General features: G+C 41.4%; 1 protein-coding gene across 1 annotated transcript in view; it reads right to left on the reverse strand.

The window, feature by feature from the left end:
* Positions 1-21780, reverse strand: part of LRP8 (LDL receptor related protein 8) — a gene marked incomplete at its 3' end in the record, with an annotated part of 189632 nt that overhangs the window by 34394 nt on the left and 133458 nt on the right. The window contains exon 4 of the mRNA XM_082484536.1: positions 7084-7212. Coding sequence (XP_082340662.1) covers positions 7084-7212 — 129 coding nt within the window. The remainder of the gene's footprint in view (positions 1-7083; positions 7213-21780) is intronic.

Raw genomic sequence — 21780 nt, forward strand, 5'->3', positions numbered from 1 at the left:
TAATTTCTGAGAGCCAGGGCATAATGCACAAGCATTAATCCCTCCAGCTGTCCAGTAATTAAACATCATGTAAAGCCCAGAGGATATCATTGCTGTACTACCTTATCTTATTTACGAAGGACTTTCGTTTGTTAAATCTATAGTCATTTTCTCTCTGTTCTTGGAAATAATTGTAGATCCCTCCACCATGGCAAGTGTACTCAAGTTACAGCTGCCTTCTATAAAATGACAGGAATTTCAGGCTAGCCATGTCTCTTTTCATTACATGCTGAAATAATCATGAATAATGACAGTAGATAAATATTTCCTCTACCGGCACAAATGCAATACTATCGGCTTTAACCCCATTAAAATTGGTGGGTTTTTCAGGGAGAATATATGGCAAAATCTGATCCTTTGGGTTTGATTTCCCTCTGAGCTGACTGAGGAACAGTACATCACTGTGCACCTAGCCTGTTAATGAAGATAACGAACAGAATTCCTAACTTTGCATGTATTAATCAGGCTGCAAAGGAAGATAAAATTAGTGCTACATTATCACCGAGTATGTTCAAATCCCCATAGGTAACACTGGAAATGTGACTCAGATGCAAAACACAGGTGCCTTTATTGCATCAAGAATAAAATGATGCTGAGAAAACATGATGCTCCCTATTGCTACAGGACAATGATAAAAGATGATAAAACAATTTAACTATTAACAGAAAGGTCACTTTAAGTGAGTGCAGGTGCAGGGGCAGTGTGGAGAAAGGTGGCTTTAAATCAGCTTTGTAATTTCTCCACTTCAGCTGGCTCATCACCAGGTGGATCTGCTGGAGGGATCAGACCAGCTTTAGTCTGCTTTAAATTCCGCCTTCTGCCAACGGTTCTCAGGTGATGCGAGAGCTATTGAGCAGGGCATTGGAAAGAGTTGACTCAAAGTTTTCTGCACTTGGACCTTCCAGAAAAAGGACTCCTCACTTGTAGGCACTGCTGCTTTTTATGAAGCATCACGCGTATGCCTGGAGCTTTGCCAGAAAAGAGCCAGTGAAAAGTTTCTGCTCTGAGGATCTTGTCAGTGATATATATGTGTTACGGAAATGTGAAGGCTGGGAGCTATCATAGCAGGGGCACGTTGCTTATAGCTGAGTAAGAACGTGTTCACTGTTGTTTCCCTTATTAATTTAAAAATCTTTACCTAGTTTGTTCACTTCTAATCTGGCATATCATATCATAGGGCTGAAACTATAGGACTAACTCTTGAGATATATTGTCAGCAATGAAAAGCTGGAAGACCAGGGTCTAAAAGAAGATGCTCTCGGTAATGAAGCTGTCACTATCATGAGACTCCTGCCAGAATTCCTGGGTCTCACGCTTGGACAACTTTATCAGATCGGTATAGGTACGTCTGTTACCTGCATGAGTTCCCATGGATTGCTGTCTCTGTACTGTAGTTAAGCAGAATAAATCACAGTATGGGAAAATAGCTCATTATGCTATCAATACATCAATGAATACATCATTTCACTGTATCTGACTATTGGGAAAGGGGAAAATTGTACACTTCCAAGTCCTCATCTGCAAGACTGGAAGCAAGAAGGGTTCCAGGTGAGAATCAGTAACACAATCAAAAGAGATGGGGCCACAGCCTTGCTCTCTCTGTTGAGCATCCCAGAGTCCTTTCAGGAGAAATATGTGATGTGTGCATTAAAGGGGTGCAATGCCCATTTCAGCTGTTACAGGCTGGTAGCTCTTCTGTTCTAAAGCCAAGCTGAAATGCTATCTGCGTTTCTGAGCGGCTGACAAAACAGTGGTTAATATCTCTCTTAGCAGATATTTAACAAGTTCTGCAGTAGTTAGTAAAGTCCAGACTGACCCTGAGTTGTCATGCTTTAATTACAGTCTCTCATATTTAATTTTTCTTTTTAGTCTCAGTAAATGCATTCCTAAGCCTGTCCAATCAATTGTGACAAAGGTTAGGTACACTGGGAGCAGAAAACCTCAACCAGGGAAACAAGAAAGAGGAAGCCAGCATGTTCAAGACTGCTCTTACATTATTAACTGTTGATGTCTATTTTAGAGGACTAAACCCGACCTTTGACTACAACACACTCAGTAGTGTAAAGATGCAAATTACTTCTGCTCCAAAGAGCTGAAAAATAAGGTGTTTTTCTTTTTATATACCCTTTTGTTTTAGAAAGACAGATATTTGCATTTTCAAAAATTGTTTTTGGACTGGAAGTTAGCAGTGGACTTAAAGCCTACCTGCTGGAAGTAAATTGTTTAGGCAGACAGGCACTTCGCTACCTACATGCAAGGATTAATACCTGCAATTAATCCCTGCAATTACGGCCTGTGCAGACACAAATCTGGATCCCTAATCACTGGTGCTTTATCCACTGCAGGTATAATTCACAGCATCCATTGCTTCCTTGGGAAGTTCTGGAAGTTCTTCCACAGAGTGAAAATCGCTCCATTTTTTCCTCCTTGTTCACAGGTGAACAACAACAATAAAGTGCCTTACCATCCATTGATAATGGCTTCCAAGCAGTATGATGGGGTCAGTGGCTGTACTGCTTATGAGAATAACTGCTTTCCTAATACTGGTACCAGACCAGGCGTAACAGGGCAGCAAAAACTGTTTTACAAATCTCTGTGGAAGTTTTTATTTCAATGGATTTCACCTATCAAATTGTTGTTTCTCAGTCCAGACATAGCAAACAGGACCCTTATTTCAGATTAATACAGTCTGCTTTGCTTACTCCTGAGGCTAGCTTTTTATAGGGCTAGATTGTACGGGTGAAATGAGGAGCTCAAAGGAAATATTTGCCTTATCCATTGTTTTGGATGATGGGGGAGGGGGGGGGAGCTGTTCAGCATACCTGCACTCAGGTCCAGACCTTGCTAACTGCAGCTGAACCCTCTGTCTAAAGGAGGTTACACAAGGACAGTACAGAAGACTGCAAATTCTCTCCTTCCTTGAAGGAAAGATACTCAGAGCACTGCTGTGACAAACCATTTTCACATCACACAGAGTCCTAATCGGAACAGCAAGTCTTCAACAGTGACAAAAAGCAAAGGAGAGGGATGTAGAGCACCAGTTTGTTTCCGTTTGTACAAGGTGGACCAAAGATGTGGCTGATAGCACAAAGGAGAACCCAACCCAAACAGAAGAGTCTCTTATTTTATACTTCAGTTCTGAATTTCTCCCTCCAGCTGGCCGTGCCGGTGCCTACACTGAATATACTGGATAAATTTCACATTGATTCAAAAAGCAATTACATAATTCCGAGAAGAAAAATCCATCAAGAATTATCAAATCCAGAACAGTATCTGAAAAGCAAGTTGTTGGAGGCCAAAAGCAATCATAGAAGGAAAAACCATAATACACTTGCACTTCTTACTGTTTTGAATACTACTACCATTATTATTGTTTTCCTCTCCTGCACCCTCCTGCAGTAGCTCCTTCCTTAATTTGGACTGTGAACATTTTGACATAGGGACAGACACTTGCACAGCCTCAACACAACCAAGCCTGGCTCCTGTATCTGGATACCAGCACAATACTGTTAGCGGTACAAATTACCAATGCAGAAATGCAGGTTCATAAACTTCATATTAAGTTATTTTGAAGAATTAGCATACTAAGAGCCAGTTATTCCTATCAAGAAATAGGAGTATCCATAGTTAATATATGTTTAAAGTGTCACATTAGCCTAAAGTAATAGCTTTATTAACATGGATTTAGAAAGAGCTTAGGGTTTTTCTTCTGTATGCCCTCACTCACAATACCGTCAAGTCATCTTCCACTTGTTTATTGCACATAAAAGCTCTCACCATAGAAATTATCCTAATCGCAAATAAACTCCCTTCCAAACATTTATGCAGAAAGATGTGTAATTTATAGACAAGTTGGTGAGCTCTGTGAGAGGTGCAGCCTTAGCTATGACAGGGTGCCCTGATCCAAGGGGCTGCAGGTGACAGTCAGTGCTGAAGCTTCATTCAAAATGAGAACAAAAACGTGAGTGCAGAGGTTAAAAAAAAAAAAAAAAGAGTCTGAACCTAGGAACAGACTTTTTTTTTTTTTTTTGGTCAGGATACTGTGCTGCTGAGATAAGAGAAAATGGATTCTAAACAGAGAAGAAATGGGAATGTTACCAGAGTATCAGTGGATAGGCTTAGTGAGGTTTATCAGATTTGGATAAAAGAGAGGATAGCTATCAATCCTCCACAAGCTCTCACAGTTTAAACGGCTAACACATTTGTTCTCATCCATGAGGAAAACACCTTAATTTGACAAGCAACTCCACTGAAAATGCTCCCACTACAGCCGTTCAGCAGTGCCTCCTGTTTCCTTCTCAAAGTGAATTATTTAATGCCTCTGAGAGGTGCTGAGTCGACAGATCTTAGGACTGAAGCTTCTGATGTTTGCACCCACCCAGGAAGCTCCAAGTTTGCCTGTCACTGCCTTTCTGCCTGGTCCCCTGGCCAAAGAACGGCCCATCCTACATTCAGACTCAGCAGCGACCCCGCGGCAGAGATTGCCATTCCACATCCAGCGAGGTGGCAGCCTATGTGGGGACAATACTCCATCGCAAGGAACTAAATGAAAGCCACTAATTCATTTCATATGAGTTACCCAACAACTATCAAAAGATGGTAATTTGTCCTTGGATTAAATTTCCATTTTAAGAACCTGCATGTGCACTAAAAACGTGGAAGATAAGCAAGACTCGAGATGCTGAAACATCCAGAAAAGAAACACTCAGCTATTTCTAAATCCATTAATAGCATCATTATGCTGAAATTATGTGGCATTCAGAACATATTTACATTTATTTTGGTGGTTACCTAGAGCCTTGAAAAAAAGAAGTTTAAAGCAATTTCAAGTAGACTTTTATTAATAATAAAAGAGTTCATGAGACAACTCCTACTGGTGTAAGCAGCAGCAGCATTAAATTAGTGGAGGCAGCCACCAGTGTAAAAATTGTTTTAATTTCACTAACTTACATTGGGAGAATAATTTTTCAGTAACAGTCACAACTCTCTTCTGAACTTGTCTCTAATTCAAGCCTGCCATTCAAAGGAAAAAAAGTGCATATGCTATAGAGAGAACACTGAGAGTTTCATATAGAAACCACATAAAAGACTTTTGAAAACTGCTAAAACATCATTAGCTCAAACAACACAGGAGCAGGGGTCTAAGCACATCACCAACTTACCACATCATAATAATTTATTACTTAGGAATTGTCCATGCACATGCACTTAATTCCACACGAAACAGGAGGCAACAGGAGGCAACATAAGGCAACCTATGCTTTTCCCGTGAAAGCAACCCAACTGGAACTATCCCACACAGGCTAAGCACAAGCACAGTAACCTATTATCCCTACCCTTGGACCCGAGTCATGTACAATATGGAATGGAGATGCTTTGAAAAACTTTGTGTCTAATCTGTAGTTAACTGAATTAGTGAGTCGCACTGAAGCTTCATACACAACAAACCACACACTGGGTTTCATTAGCAAGAGCGAGGCCAGCAGGTTAAGGGAAGTGGTTATTCTCATCTAGCTGGCACTTGTTAGGTCATATCTGAAATACTATGTTCAGTTTTGGGCCACCCTGACAGTACAGGAGCACATGATATACAAGGAGGGGCTGAGGGAAGTAGGTTTGGCTAACCCAGAGATGGTTAGAGGGAGATCTTACTACAATTTTCCAATATCTAAAGGGGTGATACAGCAAAGCTGGAGGCAAACTTTTCTCAGAAGCGCACAGCACAAGTTGTGATAAAGGAAAAAAATAAAAAATGGCAAAGAAAAAGTATTTTTACAGCGAGTGGCTGAACACTAGAACAGGTTGCTCAGATGGTAAAATCTTTGGTAAGACTTTGTTTGATAAAGCTGACTACAAAGAAACAAATTTATTCACAGTGTTTCACTCAGAAAAACAAAATGTTCAGCTAAAACATATTTAATTACACAACTTCAATGAAAAGATATAATGTGGATTACGAACTGGCCAGGTATTAGAGCCCAAAATTTGGTTTTCAAATGAAGAAACATCAATGTGTGCTTGCCTGTAATCATTCAACCTTTTCACCAGTAACCTGGACGTAAAAATGACATTGCTGATATCACATGCAACACCAGAAATACTGATGGATGGGTAAGTAACGACACAGAGCATGAGATAGCTTCTTAATAGCCTGGGATCATTTGCACACGAAGAATTTAATAACAACAAACAGAGCTACATAAGAACAGTATTAGAAAGGTGATTTTATGTCTGCACAGACTGGTAAAACTGATGTTCCCTAAGTTCTTTTGGTCTGTACAAAAAGAAAGTTGGAAAATCAGCTGGGATGCTGAAGGGAGCCACACAAATGAGTCAAGCATTCATTCAGAAAAAAATATTTGACAACAAGAAGCATAAAGAACCAAATATGTTTAGTCTATCAAAAAGACAGTTTGAGAAATGGCTTGATTACACAGTGTAGGAGTTTTCACAGAGAAAAAACACTGTTAGAGAGCTCTTTCATTCAGCAGAGAAAGGCCTAATAAAAGGCAATGGCCATTTAGGGACTGAATTTAAAACAGTTACAGTAAATAGTATATCATTCTCTCTGTGTCCCGTGAAACCAACAAGCTATTAATAAAGAAGTGTCCAGGTCTATCCATCATATCCCAGCAGAAGCTAGCCTTAGTCTATAGGGCTACAGCCTGCAGGAAGGACACGGCAGTAAGCTGCTGAGCTACCACAGAGGAAGGTTTGAACACTTATTTAAGTCCTTACCATACCATCTGGGTATTAACCCTGATAATCATGTTCCAAACTGACTAACTATATTCTGCAACAGTAGTAAAAGAATACTTAATTCTCCATAGAGCTCACTTTATACTCTCCAGGCAGCTCCAACTGGAGAATCCTTCTTTCCTCTCTTTTTCTAAAATTCACTACTTAGCATTGCAAATGTAGAGCGGATGAATATGTTGGCAGGAAAAGTCATCCATTTACATGCAATTTGTAATAGTCACTCTAGGACTCTTATAGTCCTAAAGGGAGATGTTGCATACGTATTAAAGTATTAGTCTAACTCACCAGGAGTGCAACCAGCCTCATCAATACCACTTTCACAATCCTTCTGCCCATCACATCTCCAGGATGACGGGATACATTTGTTGCTTAAGTCTCCACAGCTAATTTTTTCAGCTGGACATACTTGCTTGGCTGGAAAAATAAAATAAAGAAAAAAACCAAGTTAAACATAATTCTAGAAATGGCTAACATTGTTTGCACTTCTAAAGTTACTTGTATTTTGCATGGTTCAATCCTGAGACGTATGGTAATTAATCCCAAGTCAACAATGATTTTGAGGTATGGCTGCTTAAATGTCCCATATGTGTTCCCCAAAAGAGATCACAATACTTTTACATGAAAAAAAAGGGGGGTGGGGGGACGGAAGGGGGAAGCACCACTGTTTATTTCAACAAAATCCCAGAGGACGGAGAGGAACAGGAGGCAGATTCGTATGCAACTTCTCCTACCTAGCATTTCCTTGCAGGCGGGCTCTTCCTTCTGGCCATCCCAGTGACACCAAGCTGCAATAAACTGTGCATAGGCCTGTGGCTTTTTACACGCTCTTGGGGCCTGGTGGCCCTTTGCCACCTCTCCTTGCCATCTCAGTCTGTGCATGGGCTAGAAGTGCCCAGCTTTGTCTTGCCACTTTCCTCCCTGCAACATGCTGCTGCCTCTTGAACCAGGTCTCCATGCACAGGCTTCTCCAGGACCTTCCAGCCTGCGCCTGACCCAGCCATTCCCTTCCAGGAACATAAGTGTACAGGAATATGCAAATAAAACAAATACCATCCCTCACTCTTATTTTCAAGCTTAACTCAACCAAAATGAACTGGCAGGGTTGCTTCAATAGATCCACAGGGATTTCAACTAAGAACCTAGGGTTGGTCGAAGGACTGGTGGAAGGACTGGAACGCTCAGTGTGAGTAATGGTCAATACAGCAACAGCACTGCCTGTTTGGAACTGCCTCAAACCCCCAACACACTGTGCTTTTGCTATTAAAACACTAGCACCCTGCACACAACAGCAGTAGCATTACTGGACAAACTACTCTGAAAATACTACCTCAAATTAAGTCAGGAAAAATGAATTGCCCAATTTTAGTATAAGGTTTTACTTATATGTTTGGTATTGCAGAGCAATTTCTAAATTTAACGATCTAGGCAAATTATGGTTAGTAAACTTGGGGAAAAAGTGGCAAGCACACGCATGAACTCACACACGTTAAACAAACTTAACTGAAACTGCCTAAATTGAAGGCGACTGTGATCTAAGACTTGGAGACAGAGGAAGACCCACTGAAGCAAAAACCCCAGTACACGCAAGAATACAACTATGAAAAAAAATCTGCTGGATTCATCTGGATCCAAGAAAGCTGTGAAGTTCGTTCTCTTTTAACTTTTTTGCATTGCCAAAATTCCTTTTTTTTTTCATACTACTGTAAAGAGCAACAGATCTACATTTATTGTGACAAGGCTGCTTGAATGAATAATGTTCCACAGTTTAAACAATTGTTTAGTATTCTGGAATCATCAGCCAGTTTGGCAGGATTTGCTTATTAAACAGATCAGTTTCTCTCTTTATAAAATTGCATGTTTTCAAATAGTTTTTTCATTGGTATCAATGATGATAATGCTATATATGGCTGCAGGTCTACTGAAAAGGGAGAAACCTAAATTCTGAATTAAAAATCTTACATTACCCTGCCCTAGTAAAGGTATTTATGCAAAGTCAATCAGCTTCCCAAGTGCTGAGCAAAAGTGGATGAAAATTATACCTCTCCCTTTCCACCTGCCCGAGAAGGTTGTAGAGGGGCATCTTACAGCCCCAAAGCATCAATCAACTACTTAAAAAGCAGTGCCGTTTAATCCTAGGATTTCTCTATCATAGCACCTTGAAGTGCTATAAGAAGTAGTTTCTAGAAGCTGTGGGCAATCAATATACCAAGAAAAACGAGGTCCTGCCACAGACAGACAGTTAATAACTAATATAATGAAGTTTTATAACCCTAAGGCAAGAGAGCGTTTTTGTTGAAATTTGCTCACTGCATACCTAAACAACATTTAGGAATGTTGCGTGATCTACGGAGTGGGGAGAAAAAAGGGATCCTTATTTAAGCTTTTTGATTATTTACCAGCAGGTCACTAATAAAAATCACGTGACATTGGAAAGGCTCCACAACAACACCCTACCGGGATCAACATGCCGGCCAGCTCAGATCGGTGCCCTGCCACAGGCTGGGACCCATGTCCTGGATTTTCTGCTCAGCCCCGGTCCCTCTAAGCTGACGGTTTATAATGCACGACCGCAGGGACACTCGGTGGCGCTGAGCACTCGCGTCCTTCCACAGAAGTCAGACAGCACTTCTGAAAACCAGGTCACTTGCCAACTGTGCAAAATGGTGCTGTGAACAAGGTGCTTGCCCTCACCCTCGAGAAAGCTGGCATGCTCCACCACAGCCGAGCTGCTCCGGACACCATCCCCAGAGCTGTATGCTGGGGCATGCCATCCTCAAACATACTCAAATAATTCACGGATACAGAAGAGAAAACAAATCCTGTGGCAGCCGATTAGCAACCAGCAGCCCCCTCAAACAAGAAAGAATGGAGCTAAAAAGGTCCCTTTGGCCTAGAAGCACCACAGCCCCTCAGCACAGAGGGCTCGCACCCCAAAAATACTGCTTCTGCTGGCCTTACCCTGCTCTCATGTGCCTAGGTAGCAATTCTGAGGAGAAGACAGCAACTTCTGGGAAAGGGGCAGGGATGGCACAGGCGGCCTGAGGGGGCGAGAGGGGCACAACGCCTGGCCCCAGCAGCGGGACCCCAACCCCAGCAGCAGGGCTGCTCTTGTCTTCTGAGGGGCCCCACCAAGCACCATTGGTGAAAACAACTTATTGTCACAAATACTGTACGGAGGGATGACATGTCTGGGGTCTCCAGCATCTGCCCGGGCTTTGCATTTTTCCACCAAGGCCTCCAAAGCCTCTCACCTCTGAGGTGCACAGCTCCACGGCCACCAAAACTCAGCTGCTCTCTCCCAAACACCTTCACCACCAAGCCCTGGCTGCTGAGGAGCCAATTCAGAGGACGAGGCAGATGGGGTTTGCTGCTGGGGCATGGAGGTCCCCACTCCCCCCACCTTGCGCACGGCTGTGGAAGAGAGCACTCACACCCTGCTGAGCCCTTCTTCTCCTCCCACTCAACTCCAGGTTGGGCCCTGTGACGAGGTTTGCTTCTAGGCCACCCCATGCTCTAAAATAAGTTAACAGATGCTTACAATACATGGGATAAAAATAACTTTCCTCGCTAGATTTATTACTCCAAATGGATTTCCATGCTTTTACACTTTGAAAATCTGTCTCCTGAGTGCATTCGTGCAGTGTGTTCAAGAACAAGCCTTGCATTAGACTGGCATACTGGGAAAACTGGAAGACAAAAGAAAGTCATGAAGACATTTGTTAATCAGGTTATTGGTCCACATCCTAAAAAAAATATTCTAGTTCTTCTTGCTCTGGTGATGGGAGGCAAAATGTGTTTTGACACCAAGTAGGACCAGCTTTTTCATCCTCGTAGTAAGTATCCATTAGGAACTAAGTGGGTCAAGACAGGTGAGAACACTTTCCCTACCCTTGGACTTTGAAGAAAGTGAAATGTAATTTTAAAATGGTATCATAACACACTGGGATCATTAACCAGCAAAAAGGTTATTTACTGGTATTATCGGTACAAAGTATTTATTATTACTTTTGCTTAGCTGCTGTGGGCAGATGCGTAATAGCTGTGGGAAGCTGAGAGGTTTGGAAAGGTATGGACAGAAGACTCGTATTTATGGAAAGCCATTTCTGTGTTAATCATCTTGCTGACAGAGTCATTACAGACATTTAAAAAATGTAAATCAAAGCTTGAACTTGCAGGGATGCAGCAAGAGAAGCTGCTGTTGGTCACAGTCCATCAAATCTCTGCGTTTCAGTAGTTTCTGCACCCAAGTAATTGTTGCATGGAAGCCAACAACTTGTAAGCATGGGCAGGTAACAGACAGGGGATCTTGCATAAAACTCAAAGCAAAATTTTGATGAAAATACTTCTGCATTATTTTAGCAAGTTGGGGTTTTTCCTCCCCCCAAGAGATGCTACAGCATTGCAATTGGACTCCACGCTACGAAACAGGCTTTTAGCAACTGCAATCCAGACTTAACGTTTCTGCACACTGTTTACCAAACCTTTTGGGTTTACGTGACCAAAATGTTTACTTCCTACTTTCCTCTTCATCCACCCAGAAAGGAAAGGGTTAGCGCTGTACATGATGGTGAGTGCTCTTACCCTGGATGTATTCTGGACCAATGCGAGTTATAGCAAGATCTGCCTTTTCAGAAAAGCACCATTAAACAACTTGGTTGAAATGTCAGACACATCAAGACCAATTTATCACAATGAACTGCAAATGCCAAGGATGGACAACAATGCTTTATTTATAAGGAGACAAGAGCAAAGAAGACAAGAAGGTTCCATTTACTCACTACCGCCAATGGCACATTCTTCTTTTTCTTTACAGGAGGCTACAAAGTCTTTCAGAGAACCATAGAGCCTAACTGGCGCCCCACTGTTTGCTTCCTCTTGTGCCACTGCTGTGCTTTTCAGGCTCCGGACATCATGTATATTCAAGAAAGCCCAAGAAAACAGAATTGATTTACTTTCAGAAGACCATTTGTCAGGTTCTCACCAAACAGGTACTCTAAGAGCATACACAAAATGTAATTAAGCGGCTTCTACTGGTGGGAAACCCACAAGACTTTTCATCAGCAGGCTGAAAAGAATGCCCTTTGTGGAAATACATCATCTTACAGGTCTGAACAGTTTCTCTGTATTTGCTGAAATAACACCCCATCCTCTACAGACTGCCCCCCTTGTTTTTCCCAGGTTCTTCAGAAGAAAAACACCAACCCCAAACTTCATTCTGCGACAGAGATATACCATACTAAAATGGTTTAATTAATTTCTGACATGCCAATGGATTGTTCCTGCAAAACTTCCACTACTACCTTTATTATGGAACTTAAAACTCCTACCTCCCCTCTTTACTCCAGCAATGGTTTAGTTGACAGCTTTTTTTTTAAAGCGATGTTTTTTTAACAAGGACCTCCCCTCCTCAAATATTGCCCTTCAATCTTCTTTTGTCATAGGTGACAGTCCGATCTCAGAGGTGTACCAAGAACAAAATTGATGTTCATACCTGCCCATGTACAGGACTAGTACCTCTGTTTCCAGCCAACACGAGCACAATTGTTAAATGAGAAACCGTTCAGAAGAGAGGAAGGGGAGCTGGCAGGTAGAGGTTGCTTAGGGAAATTCAGAACACAGAATTCCCAGTTCCTGGAGATTTGCAATCCAGAAAAACATCTCAGTCACAAGTTTACATATATAGTTGTTTTTGTTTTTTTTTTGTTTTTTTTTTTGTTTTTTTTTTTTAATAGAAAAATGTGTATATGTATACATATATATCTATAAAAATGTATATCCCAGTCTACACTCACTACTGACATCTGATACTTTCCCATTGAAGTATTTAGGGTGCATAAGAAAAACATTTTAAAATCCATCTTGTGACTTAAATAACTATCACAGCTGAAGGTGTGTCTGCACTGGTATTTTCCTTCCCTTGCCTCTTCTCCCACCTCAGTGTGGGTGCTAGGAACACTGGCTTCTATCCTATTCACCCCTTAGTTCACTCTGTAGCTTGGGACAGGATGCCGTTGCCTTAGTTTACTTCACTTAACCTGGCAAGACACATCAGATTTTCTGCTAAAGAGTATTATATAATCATATTTGTTATATTTAGTTAATCCCCGTTATCTCCTCCTTGTGCCAAGCTGAGCCCAAACCAAACAATATCAAACAAGAGACTCAGTTACCGTGAGAAGTGTTTGCATGAGGGCGGCAACGTCCACGGTGGACGTGTCTCAGGAATTTCTTTGGCATTGGTGTACAGAGCACAGACACTGAGACTACACAGGAACTCCCCTGAGCCCACAGCTTTGCCGGGTGCCTGCATTTGGCTCTATGTGTGAGCAATACACAAAGACAGAACACATGACGTGGAATGTTAATCAAAGAATTCTTTGGACAAAGGTTAGGATTCTGCAGTGAACTTCTTCTGTCATGTAAAGCAACACAGTGTGAGCACCAGCCTGCTGAGACAGCAAGCTTTACATGAACTTGCAACTTCTACTAAAGTCAGCGCAACTGCATCCAGTAGCAGTATTTGGTTTGCTCACCATATCTGTATTATGCCTTCCAGTACCTAAAGGGGGCCTACAGGAAAGCTGGGAGAGGGACTTTGTAAAAAGGTATGTAGTGATAGGACGAGGGGGAATGGCTTCAAACTGGAAGAGGGCAGATTTAGATTAGATATCAGGAAGAAATTTTTCCCTCTGAGGGTGATAAGGGTCTGCGGGAACAGGTTGCCCAGGGAAGTTGCAGAAGCGCCACCCCTGGAAGTGTTCAAGGCCAGGCTGGATGGGGCTTTGAGCAACTTGGTCTAGCGGGAGGTGTCCCTGCCTATGGCAGGGGGGTTGGAACTAGATGATCTTCAAGGTCCCTTCCAACCTAAACCATTCTATGATTCTATGATTATGCATACACTTCAGATCACAGATAAAAAGGCAGCTTTACATTTCCAGTTGAAACCAGCCCAGGCCAAAATGAATGTGATGATTAGTGGCTTAAGTGAATTAAGAATACAGCACTCTGAGACGTGGAATGAGACCCAACCACCACCACAATTGATGCCTTTGTTGCCATAGGAGGCTGACCCATCCATCTGCGAGCACGGCATGGTCTATTGAGGTCAGAATTGGGGCACGCTGACAACACTGATTCCCAGGACCTGGGAGCTTGGACTGCTGCTACCTGACTCTCCGTTTTTGAGCAACTCAAGACACATTAGAAAAAGCTAGTAAGAAACTATACTATAAAGGTGAAGAAATCGTATCATAAACAGTATTAACAGTTGATACACTTGATAAAAACTTAAGATTCTGTGGTGTGATTTGTTTGATGGTGACTTATGTTCTGAAGTTCCCAGGGGAATGGAAAAGGATTTACACAGATTTAACTCCATTGCACTGCATAGTACAGCCCTTATTAAGTCCATTCTTGTGTACTTGTAAGAAAGGCTTCTTTCCAACAGCATGGGTTAGGACTCTTCGATGAGTCTCCAACTTCTCCAGCTAGAAACTGGAGGGACAGAATTAGCTTAGCATACAACAGGTCAGCATGTCTAAAATAGATAGCATGTACCTTGCTTTTGTGAAGAGTATCACCTCGGTGACTATCACCTCTGAGATCAGAGTGAAATAATCAGGAATTCAAAATCCCAGGATGGATCCTAATTACTGAAATATACTTACTATCGGAATAAAAGTGAGGTAGCTTTTACAGGAGAAGCATGTTTCAAACGCAAACACTGAAACAACCTCCATGAAGAAAACCATTCCCAGGAGTACTGCCAATAGTTTTAATAGGTAACATAAACTGTATTTGAGCACAGTGTAAAGAGGTAAGATATTTCTATAGTATGCTGAAAAGACAAATGGCATCCGGTTTTATAGTAACAAATAACTAAGTGTCAGGCCCCACAACTTGAATCATCTGCATGGGTCAGGAAGGGATTCCTTAACCCAAGTTCAGAGCTATCCAGGCACACTTAATGGTTTGTTTTTAAACCTCTCCCAGAATACTGAATATTGGCACAGCTCAAGATAGCACGCTAGACAGAAAGGACTAGTACTCTTGGGCTTCTAGCACGTCATTTTTCTTAGATTCCTCATTGCTATGTCTTACTCACCCACTTTAGAAATCAAAAGTTCCATCAAACTTGGATAAGAAAAGCACTTCCTTCCCCCAGTCAGACTGGCACAACTTCAGCTGATTTTGTCTTCCTGTAAACATAGTAAATGCTCACTTGCTGCAATCATCTGAGCATGTCTCAATTGATTTCATCTCTTTGCAAGATATTGTTTTGATGGCACTTCTGTTCGCTACCTGATAGGCCCGACAGACTCTGCTGCTGAGAACTAAAGTCCTTTAACTCAAGTCACTTGGCTCGTTTCAGGTAAATCCCAAGTCAATGTTAATAGCCCATAGTAAACAGGAGGTCGAACTGGATGATTTCAGGATCCTCCTCGGCCTCAAAACTGTAGGGAAACTTGCAATACTTTCAGTGGGAGTCATGAAGCTTTTAAATTGTTTTTAACCTATATCCTCATGGGCATACTTTCTACAGTTTCAGAATTTACAAAGATCAAATGTTTAACTACAGTCAGGATACAGTTGTTGAGCTTCATTAAACTCTTTTTTTTTTTTTTTTTTTGTTTTAAGTATCTAGCACTTGTAAAATGATAGTGTTTTAGTGGTGTCTGTACAATACACAGTGGCATTCCCCCACTGTAAATTCTGGTTGAGCACAGAGAGACCAGTTTCTAAGAGATCACAGCAGGTTTTCAAGTATGAAAAAGATCTACACAATACAATAACAGGTTTCTGCTCTCAACCAAACCACATTTCGTTACCTGCCATTGCAGACATGAGAAAGAAATTACTGTGAAGGCTCATTCTCTACAGCAGCTTTTATGCCCAAAAGTTCCCTTCCCAGGGGACACTTAACGCCTCCACACAGAGGGTTAGAAATTCCTCAACAAGGTCAGTCCTTGGACTGTCTTGGCCTTTGTACTCCACTCAGCTCATTCAGCCCAGCTTCTTATGATCAGTAGGACTTAGATGTCTCTTAGATGTTAGTTAAATGGTGCTAAGCATTGATTTGGTCAGAGATGCATGAATCCTTTCATAAACTTGAATGAGACATAACACAACCCAACTCACTATCCTCGCTATCATTTTATATAGATTCTGGACAACAGTAACATACAAAACAACTACGACCACCACCTACTAGTGGCGTGATGCTGCTAGGAGGTGTTGATCCTGTTGCAGAGCTGAGCATGAAGGGTAAGACTGCACGTGGCAAGGCAGAAAAGGTGTACAACAGGAACAAGGGTCATCTGAGCAAAACCTTGTTATACTGTGTGTAGCCATGTGAGATATTATGAACCGTGTGCCACCTCCAAACACTACCGAGTTTTACATCTTTCCTGACACCACAGCCATATGGTCACTAGAAATGTTTACTCAGATTAATCCAGAGAAGAAATTAATACAGCCCTCTAATGACAGGCCAGTGCCTAGCTTAATCACTATGAAGCACAGCCCTCATTGTTTAGGGGAACAAAAGGGGATTTTGACAAACTGAAGTCTGAGGCCATCTGCCAACTTTTCCCCCTACTTCTACCAACCTTGGCCCTTTGCATGTCTTCTCGATAGATGAGACAAATCCACAATTTACCCTGGACTTAAAAATGGCGAAACGTTCAAGCATTCATGGAAAAATCCTAGCCCAAGAAATTTGCTGCTGGCTTCATGTGAATCAGGAATCAAGTCACAGATCACGCTGAGAATTTGCCAAAATGGGTCCAGCGACTGCTCCATCCCACCCAGTATCCTAAAGGCCAACATTAAATATGGACACCAATCCAAATATATCCTTGCCAATTGTGCCATTTATTTCCTTGTATTAAGTCACAAAAGGATATTACTGCTACAGTGTTTTTTAGGAGGACAATAGCTATACAGAAGATTTAGTTCTGTACTTTTATCAGGAGCAGTCGTAAGGCAGGCTAGCCCTTTTAAACTCAAGGGGGATAAAACCTTAACTTACATCTGCTTACACAAAGAGTTCAAGGTACTCATTTAAATCAGCACAAAAGTAGCCTCTATTGGTATTAATGGGCACAAAAGTGCAATGTCAGAGACTTCAAACAGGCTGGTGCTACACAAGCCACTGAAGCCCAACATGTAGCCAAGCAGGAGGAATGGGCAGAGTCAGAGTGGCTGGGTGCTTCACCCTGCCCCGTTAAAACCCTAACATGGTTCCTCCCTGTGAAACCACCAAACCTTCGTGCCCTTCTCTCTGCTCCACCTCTAAGCCAGGGCAGAACTTGTCTTCAAGAGGAGCTGTGACACTGAGACATTATTCTGGCTACTGAAAACCTGAGTTTCCATGTTAAGAGATCTTCAGATCATTTTGCATGACTCTAAATTTTATTTTCTGTTCACTGATGAGCATCTCTGATCTCAGGGATCAGCTGGTCACATCCCTAGCTTGGCACAGAGGAAAGGAGAGAAGATATTAGTAATAAACACAGGGAAAAACTTCGACATCAAAGTAAGAAACAAGAACAGCTAAAAAAGAGCCTGGCTTTGGTGTACCTAAAGCAGCAATATGCAATGCTTATCTCAAACAGTTTTATAATTTAATAAATTGACAATTGAGTTTGTTAGTTAGTAAATACATAAGCCTGTTAGCAAAACCCAGGACTCATAATTTTCTTTAGAGATAGTTTTCTAATAGCAAGGCTATTAAATATTCTCTTTTGCGAGAGGCATTTTTCATACTCAATCAAAAGCAAAAATTAAAAAATCCAATAAAGAAACGGCTTGGTTTTAAGGTCAGTTAAAATACTCCCCTTTTTTCTCTTCTGAACATAACATCTTCTTTAAACTCTATTGTTTTTAGAGCTACTTTGAAAGTGAGTGATGTACAACATTGTCCTGTCAAACCCTCCGTCCCACCACTGTCTACATCAATAATTACCCTGTCAGTCTGTGCACACATTGCCGGTTGTAATGCAGTTCAGCCTCCCCTCCCCTTTTTGCATTAACACTAAAGGGTGAGGTCGGGGTGAAAAAAAAAAAAAAAAAAAAAAAAAAAAAAAGGAGGGGGGGAATTTGCCTTTCCTATAGCCCAGAAATCAAACTGAACTCCAGTCTTTGGCATGGCTGAGAGAAGAGCTCTGTTCCTCAACAAAGATCCTCCACCTCTGCTTACATCCAGGGACACCTACTGTGAAAACCCAAGTCTGGCTGCAGAGAGCCTTTAAAAGCTATCACGATGATCCACTGTGTTCCCTCATGATTAGCGATGCATGATGCTTTCAAGGCAATTCTGATTCAGGCGAGCCTTAAGAGAATAAAACACTCAAAGGTAACAGCTGACCCAGCACAGACTGGTAGCAATGTAGCTGGGAATCAGTGAAGTTCAAACACAGACATGCTATGGGAAGAAAGGAGAGTGTCAAGGAAGAAATGAGAGTCAGGAGGTTAAGGCGGCACAAGCTAGGCATGAATGGAAGTCAGCTAATTAACCCTGAGAAATGCAACTTTTGAAAGGAAAACTTGTTCACCACCCTAGATCAGTGATTCCGAAGCCTTGTGGGCAAATAGGTTTTTGAACAACTTTCAGACTTTCTCACGCACCCACACAGCTGACAAATTGATGCATTTCGCCGCTGAATACAGCTCCTGGGGCCTGCGGTGGCCTTGCTGAGCAAAGGTGCGCAGCTGGGGAACAACCGCCGTAGCCTGCCTCCACCGAAGTGTGACTTAGTACAAGTCTTTTGTCATCTATTCAGGTACCAGCCTGGCCGCGTCAGCTCTGTGCCTAAGTAGCACAGCCGAATTCCCGTTACCTGGGCGTCCCATGGGCACAGCAGACCCCACTCTCAAGTCTTGACTTACAAAGCCTATCCCAGAGGAGACCACGGAAAGAGTTGTTCTCTACTCAAACACAGTTCTGATCTGTAGTAATATAGTAATGCTTCTTTCTTTATTCCTAGGCTTTTGGTCTAAATACATTGCAGCCTTATTAACATCAACTTTCTTCACTAAAGATTCAGTGATAAAATGCTCCGGATCTCAGCATACAACAAATCAACCATACCTCCCCGTGTGATTTGTAACTCAGCAGTTTGAAAGCATCTTGGAACAATTTTTGCACGGATACTTATAGACAAGAGACACATTTACTTTTCATTGAAGCAAACGTTATTTGACTGGTTTTGGTTTACGGATACAAATGACAGGTTTCTGGACTGTCTTCAAATCTCTGGCACTGTGACCCTGAACTGTTAAAAATTGGCTTCCAGAAAGAATTCATTCTTTTCACTAGCAGTAATCTCAGTACAAGTCTACCAGCCCCGATCACCTTGCTCGCTTGTCAAATTCTTAAACAAGCAGCTGAGCACAGCACCAGGAATTCTTTATCTTCCCATATACTCATTTCTAGAATTCCCCATAATATGCATACCAGAGCGCTCCATTCCTATTACAGCAAATCCAGAAACAAATTCCCAAAGATGTCTTATTTCATACAAGTTCTGGCACATTTCAGCTTCTGACTTCTCCATTTCTTTTGAAGCAAATTAATGCTCAACTCAAAATTAGGTTTTTGAGCACAGTTTAAAAACCAGTTCACCACACTACATCACATAATTAGCAAAAAATCAGTTACCAGATGTCAGTCTGAACTTGAAGACAGAAAAAAAAATACTCACATTTTGTAAGTACTGAAAGTAATTAGAAAAATCACTTAGGTTACAGAAATGCCTCTGCAAAGGTGGCTCTGTTTTACGGGGCCAATACACAGACTGGAGTTGAGAGTACTAAACAGGTCAAAGCAAACATCCAGAATGATAGTGGGATGAACCCACTGGCCAGCTACCTTGGTAAAAGGGGTGTTGAGGGAACAAAAGATATGAAAAAAACCTGTAACGATCCCCACAGTAAGCGGCTATCCACTGCGCCCATTTAGCAACCACATAAGCCAAGAAATGCTAGGGGAAGCCAAGACTTCCATCTCCAGTTCTTCCCAGCAAACCACACTTCCACCAAGGCAACAGGAGAGTACTTAGCCTGTAAACTGAGATGTAAAATAATATATATACATGTAAAACTGACAGATAACGGATATGTAAACTGTATTATATAAATTTTCCTGTGGCAGTTCCCGTTTCTCGCTCTTATCACTTAAGCAGTAACTAGGAAATTGTCAGATATTCTAGTACTATCCCAAAGATAAGCATAGTTTGCTATCTGATGGACTCCTAATGAATATACTGTTAATTGCGTAATCTTCCTTCAGTACAGTAACTTTCCTGTTCATCAAGGGCATTGATTAAACAGCTTCTCTGCTTTAGAGCATCCTTTTAATTAATAATATATTCTTCCCACTTCTAAATATAACCTATAACGAGATGCTTTAAAGAATTCAAGCTGCACCTTTCACCAAGCACTTTTGATCAGAAGAAAACAAGCCAGAGTTTGTTCAGACAATGGAGCCTGCTTTAACTGTGACTGTCAGCTTCCCTGCGGGCCCAATCCTGAAAGGCAGCAAGCCTACTTCAAGCAGGTCACAGCAGCAAAACCTGCCAACGGCAGAAAACACCTTCCTCTCCCTAAAACATAGTGTCTCATTATCTCTGGGGACATTCTGTGCAGATCAAGAGATGAAAAGAAGTATATATAGATATATTAGATTTAATAGTATACGTGTAATATAGTGTATATATATACATATTAGATAACTTTTGCTTAGTGAAGAATACTAACTCCATGAAAACTCTGCCACCAATCCGCCTGTCAGGCAGTAAGCTAATACACTGTGCAAAATCTCACCAACTACATTTTCCATCCATGTGACATGTCCTCTCCTCTCAGAGGCTTCTCCTACTTTCCATTTGTTGAGGAAAGACAGATCTCCAAGGATCAAAGAATAGAAAAAAGGTTTCTTGATACCTCTGACTGTCTTCAGAGATCTACGAATGATGATTCACGGCTGGGGAGCAGGAAGGAGAGTGGCTCTCCCCTCCCCATGAACAAAGTATTTTCCCTTAACCAAACAAGGTTATTTTTACCCTGAAAATTCCTTCCCAGTGTGATCTGTATAACCAACTAATTCCCAGATGGAGTACCTCCTGGTGTCAGAGCTTACTGTGGCTTGTAGCAGCTGGGCCAAATGTCTTTACCTATAAACTGTACAGATTCACCAATGTCTCTTTGCACTGGCTGAATTTCCCACATTTAAAAGCTGCAGGAGCATTAAATCCACTGAATGTTTGCACAGCAAAAGGTTGTCATTTCTACATCAACACCCCATTTAAATGACAGCATATCTTTAAGACAAGTATCTATTTTGATTTAAAGACTTCAATTGGTAAAGATTTCTGAACAACTGAGTCCACTTGTTTATTTACCACTCCTGTTACGATCTGTATCTTATCTCTAGTTCTAGTACTTATCTCTAGTTCTCTTATCTGGTTTTGGATTTTGTTCACTGGATCAAATTATAGTGTTTCTTGCTAAGCTAAAGAAACAACTGTGTGATGAAACCTCGCCGCTAAGAAGACAGGTGTAAATTAATAAAGCCAACTCTCAACCCTCTCCAATAAATCAAATACCCTTCTAATAAGGCATATTTTCCAACTCTATAATCATGTGAGCCTTGGAAGATTGTTCACAACCCCTTGTCTAATAACCTTTCCAATTTATAGCAGCTACCCATGTCTTTTACCACCTCTCAGTCACCTATTTTTCAATTTAACGTTGCTTCTAATTATTTTGTAAACTACATTTTTATAACCTTTATGCTTAAGTCAAATCACATATCACAAAATACACCTAGTAGCTTATTAACACACACAGTATCTTATTAACAAGGTCATGATTCAATCAACAAAGCAAAAGTGAGACAACTCCTGTTTTCCCTAACATGTTGACACAGATTTTATTTATTTTTTTTTTAAATAGTGATGTATTGGGCTAGTATCAGCCTTT

The sequence above is a fragment of the Vanellus vanellus genome (genome assembly GCF_965231255.1).
Source record: "Vanellus vanellus genome assembly, chromosome: 5".
Lineage (NCBI taxonomy): Eukaryota > Metazoa > Chordata > Aves > Charadriiformes > Charadriidae > Vanellus > Vanellus vanellus.